Here is a 16,942-nt window from a genome sequence, read left to right as displayed (position 1 = left end):
TATATATATATATATATATATATATATATATGTATGTATCGAAATGTGAAAATATCATACCAATTTTGAATGCATTATGAGGGTTGACATTTAATAAGAAAGTGAATTTGTCATTTGTGTTTTTGATGCGTGTCTCTCCAGTATTACTGAGATGTTGACCACACAAGCGGACCGGTTTTCTGCAGAGGAGGTGAGGCGCGTCTCACATGTGCTCTGATGCTTGATGGTTGCCGTGGATACTGTGTCAGCACCACTGACTGCTGTGTCGTTTCAGATGGAGCAGATGTTCATCGCGTTCCCTCCAGATGCTGCGGGAAACCTGGACTACCAGAATCTGGTCCACATCATCACTCACGGAGAGGAGAAGGACCAGGAGTAGTTCATTCGGCCCTCAGCCAATCACAGCGCTCCCTGTGTGTTTGTACCCGCCCACTTATTTATAATTGACAGGCTTGAAACGGAGCTCAAAGTCAATGTAGTTGCTGAAACGAGAATGGTCAGATTTTTTAACCTGTGATGATGTTGTGTTGATGTTTGCACCTTTGGCATGCAACCTGTCAAAATGTACTTAAATATTGTAATTGGTAAATAAATAAATTTATATGAAATACTGATCTGAGTGCAAATGATTTTCTTGTGTGAAAAGGAAGAGAGACACAAGGAAATAAATTGATGAAAAAAATTAAATTTACTCCATATGTGTTTTTTGTTGTTGAGTATCATATTTGATCATTAGGTTTTATGGCTCATATAATCTGATACAGTGAGAATATGAAGGAAAAAAACAGCTCTATTTTATTCAGACACTCAAAAATATGCGATCTGGTGCTGATATTTATATGATGAAATTCTGATGCTTGTGATGTAAATCAGTGAGATCTTTCTAACAGTACAGCAGATACTGACATAAAATGATCTAAATATCAGTATATCTCCAGTAATATGTCTCAGTAAGATCAGATTGAAATGATCAGAACATATAATGCAATGCAATCCAGTGCTGATTGAGAGATGAAGAAATAAACAATGCAAATACGTGTGCATATGAGGACTGTAGTGTAGAGAGTATGTTTAATATGAAGCCAAACTTGGAACTTTTAGGCGGTTTAGAAATTTATAAACAAGGAAGAGCCATAGTTACAGAGGTTCTTAGTAACAGGAATGATCCATTTCCTGCATAACATCAGTGAATATTATCATTCAGTCAGGCACTGAAGTTTGGCTGTGTTTGTGCGGGTGTTTTCTGTCCCTCAGTGACTCTCAGAACAGGTGGCAGTACTTTTATTTTCTGCTGGGATAAAGTCAAAGCCTGTGCTGTTATTTCTGTCTGCAGCCTGTAATCTAATACAGTCTTAATGCAGCAGCCCGAGACAATGAGCAGCGCTGTCTGATTCATAGAAACCTCCGGGTGTCTGATGTCTGACTATGGCAAGCCGTTTTACCATTTAATCCCTAGTATTTTCATGCTACTAGTACTTATTTTTTATCCACTAGTATATATTCCAGTATATATACTAGTACTTAGCCTATTTGTTGGCACCTAGTGTTTATTCTTTAGGTACTAGTAGCTACCTTTAAAAAAATCCTAGTACTTTTTCATTAGATACTAACTCTTATTTATTAGATACTGGTACCCATTCTTTAGATACTACAAATAGACACTAGTACTTATTTATTAGATAATAGCACTTATTCAATAGAAACTAACACGTTTTACTAGTACCTATTAAATAGACACTAATTATTCATTATATACTATTATTTATTCATTACACTAGTACCTATTAAATAGACCCTAGTACTTATTCATTTGATGCTAGTACGTATTTCAATAGTGATTAGTAAGATTCTGTTGTTACTAGTAACACATTGTGACTAGTACATATTTTTTATATACTAGTAGTTATTCATTAGGTACTAGTTTTTATTATTAGTATTATTTTTAGATACTAGTAGCTATTATTAGATAATTGTACTTAATCATTAGATACTAGTACTTATTATTATATTCTTGTACCCATTAAATAAATAGTATTATTTATTACATACTAGTATTTATTCATTAGATACTCGTACCTATTAAATAGATACTAGAACTTATTCTTTAGATATCAGTACTTATTGATTAGCTACTAGTATCTATTCAATAGATACTAGTACACATTTATTAGCTACTAGTACTTATTCCAAATGTTTCTAGTAAGACTTTTTATTTGGTAACACTTTATTTCGATAGTCCACTTTAGACATTCTATTAACAGTAAGTAACTTTAATGTTCTTTAACTTTAAGCAACTACATGTCAACTAGCAGTTAGTAGAGTATTAGTAGACTGCTTAATATCTTCTAACACTTTCTTTGTCAATTTAGTCTACTAACCCTAAACCTACCCTAACATTGTTGGGTTAGTCCATATTTGACCCAAAGTTGGGTTGAAACAACCCAGCATTTTTTAGAGTGAAGTAAGATTTTTAATTGAACTCTACAGTGGCCATTCTGACTAGTCATAACAGAAGACGAGTAAAAAGCAGTTGTGAGTAGTAAGATGAGAATTGTTATTAGTAACAATTACAAAAGATACTATTGTCTAATAAATAAGTATCTATTGAAATGTAATAGTATTTAATAAATAAGTACTAGTATCTAATGAATACTTACTAGCAATATTTAAAAAGACACTAACACTGTAAAGCTGCTTTGACACAATCTGTATTGTATAAAGCGCTACAAATAAAGGTGACTTGAATTGACTATTGGAATAACTATTAGTTTCTAATAAATAAGAACTAGTATCTGATGAATAAGTACCAGTATATTTGAAAAGTTACTAGTACCTAAACTAAAGAATAAGCACTGGTAGCTAAAGAATAAGCACAAGTAATTAATGAATAAGTACTAGTTCTTCATGTAATAGATACTAGTAGTTAAAAAAAATGGACCCACTTTATATTAAGTGGCCTTAACAACTATGTACGTACATTTAAATTAATCATTTGGTACAATGCACTTATTGTGTACTTACATGATTTTACATTGTACTTATATTTTAAAAATACCTGTATGTAATTACATCTGTAATTAATTTCTGTAATTACATTTATAATTACACAGTTGACCCATCCCTTACACCTTAACCCACCCTTAAACCTACCCATACCAACAAACCTGTCCCTAACCTTACCCATATCCCACCTTAATAGCAGCAAAAGTGTTTTGCAATACAATATGAACACAATAAGTACATTGTACTTAATTTTTGATGTAAGTACACAGTAGTTAAGGCCACTTAATATAAAGTGGGGCCAAAAAATTAAAATAGTACTAGTAGGATGAAAATAGATAGTAGTATGTTTTTTTTATGGATTTAATGTTAAAACGGCTTGCCATACTATGTCTGACGGGATGCTGATCGTCTCTCAGCACCGCTGCTCGGGTCATGACTGCCAAAAATGAAGAGATTGTATTAGTGCTGTTTGCAGTTGTATTAAACAGACACATAAACATGTAACTCAAGAATTCATGCGTCTTACGTGCTCCTCTTCCAGTCATTGTGTCAGCGTTGTAGTGTTAATCCAGGGTCTGGATGGGCTGGTATTGTTGGTAACAGCCTGGAGCCGGCCAGCAGAGGATTATGGGTCAGGAGCTCCTGTGAATATTTATTTAATTTAAAGTAACAAAAATATGTTTTAGTGTTTTAGTTTTCAGTTAACAATAATAGCCCTGGTTCTCATCCACACAGCATATGGACTATTTACAGAAACACTTGTATATTATTAATTTCTTTTTGACAGGTATCTGATTTATATATTGCACTATATTTAACAAATTAAATTTGTTAGTTTTTTTGTACCATGATGGAAGAGTAATTAATTTTCCAGAATGCTCTAATTTAGTCACTATATTATAATCAATATAATCAAACCTGGATTTTAGTATATATTTTTCACTTTGATAAAATTGGTCTGAAAACAATGTGGTGAAATTTGATGGTGCTATACAAGAGATATTCTACATATCAGGGTGTTTTTATGTTTTGTTGCATGACTGTCTGTGTTTAGTTTCTTTGAATTGCAATTCAAATTCACACTCTTGAATAGAAAGGGACTGAATTAATTAAAAGGAAAGTCACTGCACATGACAGACAACAAACACTAGAGGACACCACAGTTCTATTTCTACTGCCAATACTGCTCTGAACATATACATATATCTAACATAATATCTTTTTTTAGTAAAATATATGTATTTTAATCCATCTGCAACGTTTTCTGCAACTTGTTAATTCACTCATAATTATGTGAAAATTATGTGATCAATAAGAAGTAGACATGGACTCTTAATGATGATGAACAGAAAAGGAAATATTGCATATAAAATTATATTAAAGTATGAACTAACTTGTGCAATTCAGTAAATATTCTTACACTACCCTAAATCAATGAAAACGTGCTGTCCCAATCACCCAAATTTTTTTTGGCTCAGTTTACAGAAAAGTGTAAGTCACACATCCTTTCATTATAATATAACTTTGTTTCCTCCTCAAATGGGTAGTTAACATCTTCAGTATTACAGAAATGTATCATGTGTTGGGCTGATGTTTTTAATTTATGGCAAGAAACCTTGCACAAGGCGGAAATTCAAAAACTGTCCACCCTTAATGTTCCCTCAGTCATATAAACTTTCTTCATTACAGCAAAATACTGGGATTTTAAAATAAAAATCACCATAAATTAAATGCATGATGCTTAAATGCTTTTACAAATGAAATAAGTAGCCAATTTCCTTTTTGCATTAAAGTAATGAGGAGCAAGGGAGGTTAGTTGTCATGAAAGTAATCATGTAAAATCATATTTTTAATAAATATTTAATATTAAAAAATGATATAGCTAAAAAAGTCTCCAATTAACATTCAGCGTCACGCATTATTGTGAAATTCAGCCGCGCTCCCTCCCATTTCCTCCGCCCTATTTTTCCTCATTCGTGCAGCTGTGTTGTATTCATCCGCGCGCCGGTCGGTTTCCTGCAGCTGTTGCTGAATGCGTGTATCCTTCCGCAGAGCCGGTGTGCCTCCGCCGCAGCACGCGCATCTGACGGCCCGCTCAAAGCCCAGACTTTAAATCTTCTGTTTAGAGTTTTCTGTGACTACTCTGTTCCTTTTTAATCGAAATAGTTTTATTTGTCGTGTCTGGTGTGTTTTGAGCGGCGCTGTTTGTGTTTTATTCGGCTAGTCATGGCTGACATCGACAAACTCAACATAGACAGCATCATTCAGCGCCTGCTCGAGGGTGAGTTTCAGGAAACGACTAAAATATTCTTATAAGAAAGATAAATAATTTCAAAAGTGTTCTTATTGTCGCATATGGATATGTGTATGACTGATTTATCCGCTATCAAGGTCGTATTTAGATCTGTTTAGCTGAGCTAACACGGTTAGCTGAGCGTTAGCTGCTGACTGACATTAACGGCTGTGTTTCAAATACATAGTGAATGTCCTGTTACCTAGACAACATTCGTGGCGCCTTCAGAACGTTTGAATCGGGATGATTGTGAAACTATGTTCTGAATAGGCAGGATTTTTGGGAACCGTTCGAAACGCGGCGATGATGCCTCAAAATGCAGTCTACTTAGGCAGCTCACTAGGTTTTGAGACACAGCCGGAGCCGTACGCGCGGTTTCTGAGCCTAAAATACACGATATAAAACTGACATTGTGACGTTAAACACAGATTTGACTTATTATAAGGGTCCCATTATCATTAAAACCTGGAAATGACAGAAATTGAAATGTCAAAACTAAGTTTTTTTCTATTTCAGCTCAGATGTAATTGCTCTTTGAGAGTGTAGTTTTTATAAAATTATTTTTTTTGCAGTAATCACAAACATCTTTTGAATAGACTAAAATAATTCCATAACATGACACAATAAACTCATTTAGATTGAGTTTTGTGTTGTATTTTATTTTCCTATTGTAAGCAACTGCAATAAACACCCTGTGATTATATTGTTTTATTGTATACAGTAGTGTAATACAAATTCTTGCTTCAACAAATGTATTTACGTAACTCACTGCTGGTTTCGGTTTTGTGCCATATTTTTTACATGCAAAGCAGTTCATTGCTCATCTTATATTTTAGCTCGATGCTTTGACTTATACAGATGTAATGAGTTCTTCGAAGTGTGTTGTATGTGTATCTGGTTATTTGTCCATCATAGAGGGTCTGGAGGACCTTTACTTCAACACAAGACTGTATTTATATACATTGAAGTCTGTCAAAGAAACATGCCTTTGTCCTCTTAGGATTGTTTCAATGTAGTGTGAAATAGATGTGTGATTGGAAAGGTGTTGTATATTATTTTTATGCGTTGTATTGTGTTTTTGCATTAGTTTTTAACATTGTAAAGTAGAGATACGTCATCATTAGGCACCTAAACATGGATTTTCAGAATTAAGATGCATTAAAGAACAGAGCATGCACACCTTGAATCATTTTCAGAGATGCATTGCTTTTAGAAATAACCTCTGTGATTCATTTATTATGCATCATCATCTAAACTAGGGTGGTGTTCATTCATGTGGTCAGATCACTAATTAAAGGCATTTGAATGTATTGTTTGATAACTGTTATGTTTTTTATGATTAAGGCTTTATGCCTGTAATCTGTCTGGAGACTGTAGAAGTGACAGGAAAGCCATGATGAACCACATTTTATTTTTGCTCTATTTGTGGCTATTGTTGTTGCCATTTGACGTTGTGTTCGAGCCAGTCATATTCTTTCATGTGGGCTACTCTATAAAGCTAACTGTGTTTCTTAGAAGCCTCTCCCTGTTTTTTTCCACCTCGTCAGAGTTCAACCAATTGCACCACCTGCATGTTTATTGCTATACAGCCTAGAAACCAGGCCAGGGTGTGAGGACTGCACCTATATCTGCTCGCCCAGTTTTAGTAGTACGGCTGTTCCCTTGGCAGTCTGCTCCTGTTACATAACCACACTCGGTTTAATGCCGCCCGATGTGTTGCCAAGACCTGCCTCGTAGTTCATGGGTGGAGAATATCAGTCCTTCTCAGATTCATGAATTGAAGTGTTTAGGATACACTTAAAGGAATAGTTTACCCAAAATGAAAATTTATGGGAAAAGGAACCCTCAGGCCATCAAAAATGTAGATGAGTTTGTTTATTCTTTAGATTTGGAGAAATGTAGCTCAGCAATGGATGGTCTTCAGTGAATGGGTGCCGTCAGAATGAGAGTCCAAACAGCTGATAAAAACATCACAATAATCCACAGCACTCCAGTCCATCAGTTAACATCTGGAGAAGACAAAAGCTGAAACAAATCCATCATTAAGACATTTTTAACTCAAGTCCATAATCCATAATAACGCTTCCTCCAACGAAAAAGTGGTCTGGTCTGAATCAGGAGAGAAATCTGCACAGATCAAGCAGCGTTTACAAGCCAAAAACAGCTCTAAAATAATATGTGGCTGGATTTTGATGCGAGAGACAACAGGAGATGCACTTTTTCACTGGAGGAAGAGTTATGGATTACGGACTCGTATTTTGGCCAGAAGCAACGGTTTGAAGTTAAAATGGTCTTGATTGATTTGTTTCTTACAAACACGCAGCTTTTGGCTTCACAAGATGATGGACAGGAGCACTTGTAACGCACTAAAATCGTATATATTTTGCATTAGAGGAGCATTTGTTTTCAATTCAAATCACATTTATTTGTATAGCGCTTTTTACAATACAAATCGTTGCAAAGCAGCTTGACAGAAAATGAAAGTTTCTACATTACATTTAAGAGTAGTTTATCAGTGGTGACTGTCCAGGTGATGTCCGTACGGCAGAAATGTACAGGAAAAATCATGCAGTTAATGACATGTATTCAGAAAACACGTTTCACAGCGATGATTAAATGTTGATATAATGTTTATGAGGCAAAGGCGGAACGAAAGAGCGCAACTCATTTGAAGCGCGTCACTCGGACCGTTTATCCGCTCGGATCAAAGTTTAAACGGCGGCGCGGCGCGAGCTTCACTAAAGCAGATGTTACTTGCTGATGAATCTCAATCAAGCGATGCTGTGAGATCCAGTGTGAAGCGCTTGCATTCAGCAAAAAACACAAATAACTCTGTTTACAGCCGATGATACAGCGCTGACAAACACTGCACAACGATACAGTCAGAAGACTTTTTAATCTACAAATCGCCATCATTTACCATAGAATTACTGTAGTAGCACTAACTGCACCATGGTATTGTGTCAGAAATGTGGGTATTCGTGTTGAATTTATATTATTAATGTAGACATGTTAAATGTATTGAAGGAGGAGTTATGGAATATAATTACAGTATTATTAAGCTATAGCGTTTATGCATTTATACTAAATTTATTTAGACTAGCTACTGTTTTTCATACAAAAACCTAAAAACCATATTACATTTTTATCATGGTATTGAGGTGCTATATTTGTGGTTTTAACTGTGATTATCATGATCTAAATGTATGCTACTATGGAAGACCAGTGGTTAATAAAAAAAAAAAAAAACTCAAACAGTCAGAATAATTACATTTCACCATATAAAAATGAGGTTGCTACAATACTTACAGATGTTACTGATTTTAGGGGTTTTGATAATGTGGAGTCCACATTAAGGTCCACTGAAGTGCCTTGAAATGCGCAGCGTTATTCTATGTGGTGTGTGCTGCCTAATCATTTTCACAAATACATGCCTTAAAATAAAGATAACATGAAAATATGTATATAAAATACCAAAAAACATGGTTATTGGTTACTATAGTTAAACCATGGTAAAAACAACATGTTTTGCTACACTAAACATAGTTTAACCATGGTATTTGTAGTAAAACTGTGGTTATAGGCTACAATTGGTAATAAAAACGCCAAAAAAAAAAACATGGTTAGCCTATTATACTTGTACTATAGTAATACCATTGGTAATTTTCATAAGGGATTGTGTATAATAATATGAAATAAATGTTTTATTAGATTATGACATCACAAAATATCAGGGAGTGAGATTTATTTGATTGCGATGCGAAGGAGGGTTACTGTAAGCCCCATCAGAACTGGGTTGCGGTGCAGGGGGACGGGACTAACGACAGATCATTGCAGTGTATCAGTCATATACATCGTCAGATCAGGTTTTTTAACTTATTAGAGGTACAGAATGCCACACAGCAACTTTTCGGCATTGCACCAAGCAAAAATCAATCGAAATGATCACAAAAAGTAAAGATCAAGCGCCTAACAAGGTCTCCGCGCGTTAATTCGAATGGTTTGTTTTCCCCCACGGCATAAACGGTTATGACGTTTTTGTGGGCGTTCCCAGCAATGCCGAACAAGTCAATATCGCAAACGAGAAGATATCGCCCATCTCTAACTTCAAGTATAGTCATGTATATCGAATAAAGCAAATGAAGAAACTCTGAAAGGTTTCATTGCACAAGCAGAACTTTTAAAGATGCTTTTCCACACTATTCAGCTGTTGTTTAACATTGTGTAACTTCATACAGTATGTGAGCTCATGACGGTGTAGTTAGGAATGTGTGTCTCGTTCCAGGGAGTTTCAGATGGTGAATGACATGGCAGTGACTTCACCCGCATATAGCCGAGACACGTTCCTCACAGCATTTTAACTTGTGCTTGCGACATCTTTTGACTTCATTCACAGTAAAGCTCCAAACTCAAACCCCGATAGCTTTGCTCCACGTTTTGCGTGTTGTAATCATTCAGAAGTGTTTCGGGCGGATCTCCCGCCGCTGTCAGCTGTGTTGTCTATGTAGTGGAAGTGCTGCGAGAAACAGTTGGTTTGAGTAGCATTGACTCACAGTATGCATACTAGCACAGTCACAGCCTGAAACCTCGTGATGTGGCCGGGGAAGCTGCTTTCAAGCTTTTTAAGGGAGCAGTTTGTTTTTTGTTACATAAGTAGCAGATTATATAATTTAGCATTTCAGAGCAGCGTTTGAGTGTCACAAAAACAATGAGGATTTCAATTAAGGTGACGGCAATATACTTGAAAACAAAAGACCGCACCAAAGAAAACACCCTATTTTATATCTGCATCCAAAACATAGTGACGTCTATCGGTATTTAAAGGGACGGTGCACTTTTTGACGTCTTGACTCTGTTGCGTTTTCTGTCAGCACCCATGCAACTTTTGGAGTAAATGTTGACAGTTTTCATTATTGGATGAAGGATTCCTTTAAGAAAGTTCAGCTAATGGTGATGAAGCGACTTGACATCTCGTTGAATAGCTTCACTGAGCACTCATTGAAAGAGCCCTTTGCTCATTGTTGTGGCTGCTGTTATAAGTCTTACAGCCCTGTTGTGTGGAGTGTTTCAGCCAGTCCTCGCTCTCTCGCTTTACTCTGTTAGAGTTTGTTGGCATGTAATGAGATTATGCAGACAGCCAGTGCAAACTCGTTTGCTGTAAATGACTCATTTATTCCACTTTTACACCCGTGCGCGTATCTATGTATTTAATCATAACTAAGTGTTTTATTTTATATTATTGTTTTTATATATAATTCATATATACTGTATATTTATTTTTTTAGAATTATTTTGTTGTTACTTAAATTGTTAATAATATTCCTATTAAATAATATATATTTATATAAAATAATATAATACATTTAATCTTTTTAGTGTTTTATTAATTCATATGTACAGTATATTTATTTTTTTAGAATTATTTTGTTGTTACTTAAATTGTTAATAATATTCATATTAAATAATATATATTTATATAAAAATAATATAATACATTTAATCTTAGTGTTTTATTTTTTGTTGTTTTTATTATTAATATTAATATTAAATATTAAATAATATATACATTCAGTGTTTTTATTGTTATTTTAATTATTTATTACTTTAAACATGTATTATTAATATTATTCATAACAAATCATATATTATTTATATGTAAGTCATGATATTTTTAATTCTTTTTGTGCTTTATTTTCGTTGTTTTTATTTTAAAATTATTAATATTCAGATTAAATAATATATAATATTTTTGTCTTATCTTTATATATAATTCACATGTAGTATACATTTAATATTTTACAAAGTGTTTTATTTTTATTGTTTTTATTTTAAAAAGATTTGTTATAATTTTTAATTTTATGCTTTAATTTTCATTTCATTTGAACTTTTCAATATCTCGTGAACCCCAGTTTGGGAAACCCTACTGTATGTAAATGTAAACCACCACAATCTTACATCCTGGTAATTATGTTGTTTTTATATCACAGAAGCTGTATATATCGCAACATATTAATGCTATTTTAGTTGGTAAAAAAATGATTTATATATTAAATAACCGTTTCAAATGTCTGTATTTGGATCATCCAGTTAAATAGTCCTCCCACCCGGCCCTAACTCTCAGTAACCAGCAAAACAAGCTTCAGTCCAGAGCTGCAGAACTGTGTGCCAGTTGCTCCAAACACGGGGTAAAAATAGAAATGCTGGGCAGTAACAGGCCGTCGTGGTGCACAGGCCAGCCTTTATTCTCTGGAGTTCCAGCGCAATAAAAACGAGATCGATGTGAAAACTCTGAACATTGCGAGCAGGCAGACGTTGGAAGCGGGGAGGAATGGGACTGCTGGATGATCCGTGTGCTTTCGGGAGAGGCTGCTTTGCACATTAGGGATGAATCCTGTAGGTCACTTTGATCCTCTGCAAGTAGGGCACATCTGCAGACAGGAATACGAACCTAACCTACTTCCCTTCCCTGTGCTGACGGATCACAGAAAGTCCATTAGAAACGCCACGTTTATCTGCATAATGCCACAGTTTTCACTGAAAGCTCAAGTCCTGTTTGTCCAAAATAACCGCAGGGTCTGGATTCGCAACTCTGAAACGATTGCTCAACTAACCAGATAATTACATGAACGATGACGTCTGATGGTGATTGAAGTGTTGGCTTCGATTGATAAATTGTCCACATCTTTGTTTTATCTTCCAGCTGTAGGCAGAACTTTGCAGCAGGATTATTACTAAAAACTAAAGTTTTAAAATATTAGATTAATATTAGAAAAATATTACATAAAAAAATCATTTTTGGTACTTATGCCTTCATTTGATTACCTTAAAAAAAAAAAAGTATATATTTTTGTATTTATTAATTTGTATTAAAACATAAATCCAGAAAAATTATGAAACACAGAATTGTAAACTATTATTGTAAACTGTTTAATTAAATTATTAAAGTTTTATGAATTCAGTTGATTAGACACGCTTTTTGATTATTGCAGTTTAAATAAACCATTAAATAGGAATTAAGAAAAATTAAAACGCAAAACAGATTTTGAACACAGAAAACTGATTTCATAGGGCCCTAAAAATGTAAGTTTTGTTGAGCTTTTAATTTAAATTGCCTAAGTTCCATGATTTCAGTGAATGCTTTTTGATTTACTCAAATGTAAATAAAAATGTAAAAAAAAAAAAAAAAACACAATTTGAAAAAACCAAAAATTGGGGGATTTTTTTCAAATTACTTGAAATAAAAGAAGTTAACCAAAATAAAAATATATATATATATAAAAAAAAAAAAAACTTATTTCAGTTAGTTACCAAGACAACATTTCCCATTTTTATTTAGTTTAAGCTGAAGTGCTAAAATATATAATAAACGAATAAATGAAACTAAAACTGAAATTGATATGAAAAAAAAAAAGTCATAAAAATGACTAAATTAATATATAACAAAATAAAAATGAAAATGGAAAAAATTTAAATATATAGGCTAATAAAATATATAATAGGAACTATAATAGTACATCAGTGATACTATAATAACTCTGCTTTGTCTTTATAAACATCAAGTGTCATAAACATTATCACAGTTGCATAACTGTCATTTGTTTATTGCTCTCTTATGCATTTTCCCATGGGACTGGTCAAAGAGCCGAAGCGGTGCTTTGGTTAACTGCTTGTTTGTGCGTTTGCAGTGAGAGGGTCGAAGCCTGGCAAGAACGTTCAGCTGCAGGAGAACGAGATCCGTGGATTGTGTCTGAAATCCCGCGAGATCTTCCTCAGCCAGCCCATCCTCCTGGAGCTGGAAGCACCGCTGAAGGTCTGCGGTGAGTAACACAAACCTGCTCCTGCTACGTTTCAGCTCGCTGTTGAATCTTAGTTAAAGCACGCCGCAGATGTACGGTGTTAAATGTGACCCTGGAGCACAAAACCAGTCTTAAGTGTCAATTTTCGAAATTGAGATTTATACACCAATATAAATAAGCTTTCCATTGACGTATAGTTTGTATAGAACAATATTTAGCTGAGATACAACTATTTGAAAATCTGGAATCTGAGTGTGCAAAAAAATCAAAATATTGAGAAAATCATCTTTAAAGTTGTCCAAATTAAGTTCTTAGCAATGCATATTACTAATCAAAAATTAAGTTTTGATATATTTACGGTAGGAAATTTACAAAATGAGATACAACTATTTGAAATCTGGAATCTGAGGGTGCAAAAATATCAAAATATTGAGAAAATCGCCTTTAATGTTGTCCAAATGAAGTTCTTAGCAATGTATATTACTAATCAAAAATTAAGTTTTTATATATTTACGGTAGGAAATTTACAAAATATCTTCATGGAACATGATCTTTACTTAATATCCTAATGATTTTTGGCATAAAAGAAAAATAGATAATTTTGACCCATACAATGTATTTTTGGCTATTGCTACAAATATACCCCAGCGACTTAAGACTGCTTTTGTGCTCCAGGGCCACGAATATGGAATAGCAGAATCTCTACTACTGTCAGATGTCTTTCAGAGTTGGTTTAGCCTGTCATGTTCAGCGAATGAGACGCTCTCCTCTCCACAGGCGATATCCACGGGCAGTACTACGACCTGCTCAGGCTCTTCGAGTACGGAGGATACCCACCTGAGAGCAACTACCTGTTCCTGGGAGACTATGTGGACCGAGGGAAGCAGTCTCTGGAGACCATCTGTCTCCTGCTGGCCTACAAGATCAAATACCCTGAGAACTTCTTCCTGTTGAGGGGAAACCACGAGTGTGCCTCCATCAACCGCATCTACGGCTTCTACGATGAGTGTGAGTGTCCAATGGAGACTGGGCCATGATTTCCGTGATGCGGAAGATGCATTATAATTATAATAATATTTTTTTGTCTTAGCAACCGCATAGCAACACCCTAGCAACCACCCCAAGTACCCTAGCAACCGCATAGCAACACCTTAGCAACCAACCCTGGTACCCTAGCAACTGCATAGCAACTGCATAGCAACCACCCCGGGTACCTTAGCAACCGCATAGCAACACCATAGAAACCACATAGACACACCATAGAATCTATTAATCTACATCTAAAATTTATAATCTATCTATCTATCTATCTTTCTTTCTGATAAATTGCATTGTCTTCAAAACTTTAAAACTACTTTAAACTTCAAACTAGTTAAAACTGAAAACCTTCAAACGTAAAGCTTTTAAAACTACTTCAAACTTTTTAGCTAGGCTTTTTCAAGCCAACTTAAAGTTTGTCTGCAAACTTTACTATCTAGTTTAAGGAATATCACTCAATTCTATTGATTCTATTTTTACAGTAAACCTCATATGTGCAGCACTTTGCCAAAAAATTAGAGGAGTTGTTAAATTTTCACTTGATAACTTTTTAAAAGATTAATTAAGTTGTTAATGTTTTATGCCTTTATTTGATTACAACCGCTTTTTTATGAATTAATTTGCATTAAATCATAAATCCACAAAAACCGACAGCACAGAATTTCTGAAAAAACAACAAAAAATTATTGTAAACATTTTAATAAATTATTAAATTGTTAACCTTTTATGAATTCAATTGATTAGACATGCTTTTTTTGATTATTACTATTTAATTATACCATTAAAATGGAATCCAGAAGTATTTTATTTTAACGGAATACACAGAATTTGAGGAAAATAAAACAGATTTCATAGGGTCCTAAAAATATTAATTATTAAATTGTTGTAAAAATGTGCAAGTTTCATGACTTCAATCAGAAGTTTCATTATAGTTACCTAAACGAAAACCATTGAACAGTTTTTGTTACTTGAAATAAAATAGCTTAACTGAAATAAAATATTTAAAATATTATTTTATCATTTAGTTTATCTTGGTGTTCTAAAATAACTAAAACTGAAATAAAAATGAATGAAAACTATATAGACATAAAAAAAACGAATAAACTATTAAAAATGACAAAAACATGCAATGAAATTACTAAAACGGTAATTAAAATTAAAATAAAAACAACTTTAAATATTATTAAAATTATAATAGTATCTCAATGATACTAAAATAACCCTGATTTCAAAAAGTTAGTTATTATATATGTTTTTGATTGCTATAATTAGAACAGAATTTAAACCTAAAAAAAGGAATTTCTGGGAAAGAAAAAAAATAAAAAAAATAAAATGGATTTCATAGTGCTCTACATGATGTATAAATACACACAAACACACAATTTAAATAATAATATTACTTTTTGCATTAGCAGAACCAGATTAAGGAATTGCTTTTGAGGTCATTTGCTAATAAAGATGTCAGTAGACCTTTTTTTTTTTTTTTAAATTGAAAAACAACACGATTCTGTTTAAGGTGTATTTTGTAATCACTAATCCTGCTAGAACACTGGGCCGTCATGGATGTTCATGTTAATATAATCCGCAAATGCATGTCCAGATTTGACTGTGTTTAGCCGTGTTTTAAACTCTTATAAGAGCAAAACGTGCACTTTAAGCAGAACTCTGTGACTCTCATTCAGTGCAGAATGAATTATTGAGCACCGTTGAGAGTGAAGGGAACCGGAGTGTATTTTTAGCAGAGTCTCTCCCTCTAGAACTCTTTTTATTCACTTACATTTGAACTACTGTTAAATAATAAATCCTGAAGGTGAGCTTAAGCTCATGCTTGTGTGTTTAGGCAGGAGACGCTACAACATCAAGCTCTGGAAGACGTTCACGGACTGCTTCAACTGTCTGCCCATCGCCGCCATCGTGGATGAGAAGATCTTCTGCTGTCATGGAGGTGTGTGTGCTGCTGTAGCCTTCTAGATAACCAGAGAGACTTTCACCTGCTAAACAACAAGCGCCGGCTCTTCTGCTACGTGGAATATCGTGAATCTGAGTTTTTATGGTATCCATTAAAGTTCACACTTTTTACAAGGGCATCTTTGTTAGGCATTTTTCAAAACATTGTACGTGTGACTGTGCAAGTCCAAGTCACATCACCGGTCTTTTGTCACGAGTCCAAGTTAAATCTCAAATCCGTTTGTTAATCTTTTTCTGTATGCAGCAGGTTCGTTTTATAAACACTGTTGCTGGACATTTAGTTTTTGCATTATTTTATTAAATAAGTGACAAGTTGCTGGACATTTACTTATATAATATATTTTAAAAAATATATTCAATTAAATATACACTACTGTTCAAAAGTCTAGTTTGGTAAATTTTTATAAAAATGTTTTTGAAAGAAGTCTCTTCTGCTCATCAAGGATGCATTTATTTGATCAAAAATACAGTAAAAATTATAAAATATTATTATAATTTAAAACAGCTGTTTTCTATGTGAATATCGGTTACACTGTAATTTATTTCTGTGATGCGCAGCTGAATTTTCAGCATCATTACTCCAGTCTTCAGTGTCACATGATCTTCAGAAATCATTCTAATATGCTGATTTGCTGCTCGAGAAACATTTCTGATTATCATCAATGTTGAAAACAGTTGTGCTGCACAATATTTTTGTGGAAACTGTGACGCATTTTATTTTTCAGGATTCACAGATGAATATAAAGTTAAAAAGAACAGCATTTATTTAAAATGGAAATCTTTTCTTAACAATATAAGTCTTTATTATCACTTTTTATCAATTTAACACATCCTTGCTGAAAAA

At 33.9% G+C, this 16,942-nt stretch overlaps 2 protein-coding genes across 2 annotated transcripts in view; both read left to right on the top strand.

Moving 5' to 3' along the window:
- LOC107720970 (myosin regulatory light chain 2, ventricular/cardiac muscle isoform-like) overlaps positions 1-541 on the top strand; it is a 3,101-nt gene extending 2,560 nt beyond the window's left edge. Inside the window, exons 3-4 of the mRNA XM_016528814.1 lie at positions 142-190; positions 275-541. Of these exons, the coding sequence (XP_016384300.1) occupies positions 142-190; positions 275-379 (154 nt within the window). The 3' untranslated portion in view covers positions 380-541. The remainder of the gene's footprint in view (positions 1-141; positions 191-274) is intronic.
- A 4,488-nt stretch (positions 542-5,029) lies between these two features.
- The window catches only part of ppp1cc (protein phosphatase 1, catalytic subunit, gamma isozyme), a 22,729-nt gene continuing 10,816 nt past the window's right edge, over positions 5,030-16,942 (top strand). Inside the window, exons 1-4 of the mRNA XM_016528815.1 lie at positions 5,030-5,284; positions 12,982-13,113; positions 13,870-14,100; positions 15,971-16,075. Of these exons, the coding sequence (XP_016384301.1) occupies positions 5,230-5,284; positions 12,982-13,113; positions 13,870-14,100; positions 15,971-16,075 (523 nt within the window). The 5' untranslated portion in view covers positions 5,030-5,229. The remainder of the gene's footprint in view (positions 5,285-12,981; positions 13,114-13,869; positions 14,101-15,970; positions 16,076-16,942) is intronic.

This window comes from Sinocyclocheilus rhinocerous, unplaced genomic scaffold, assembly GCF_001515625.1.
Source record: "Sinocyclocheilus rhinocerous isolate Xijiao unplaced genomic scaffold, SAMN03320098_v1.1 scaffold4256, whole genome shotgun sequence".
In the NCBI taxonomy this organism is placed as follows: Eukaryota; Metazoa; Chordata; class Actinopteri; order Cypriniformes; family Cyprinidae; genus Sinocyclocheilus; species Sinocyclocheilus rhinocerous.
This window is presented reverse-complemented; position numbering and strand designations above follow the sequence as displayed.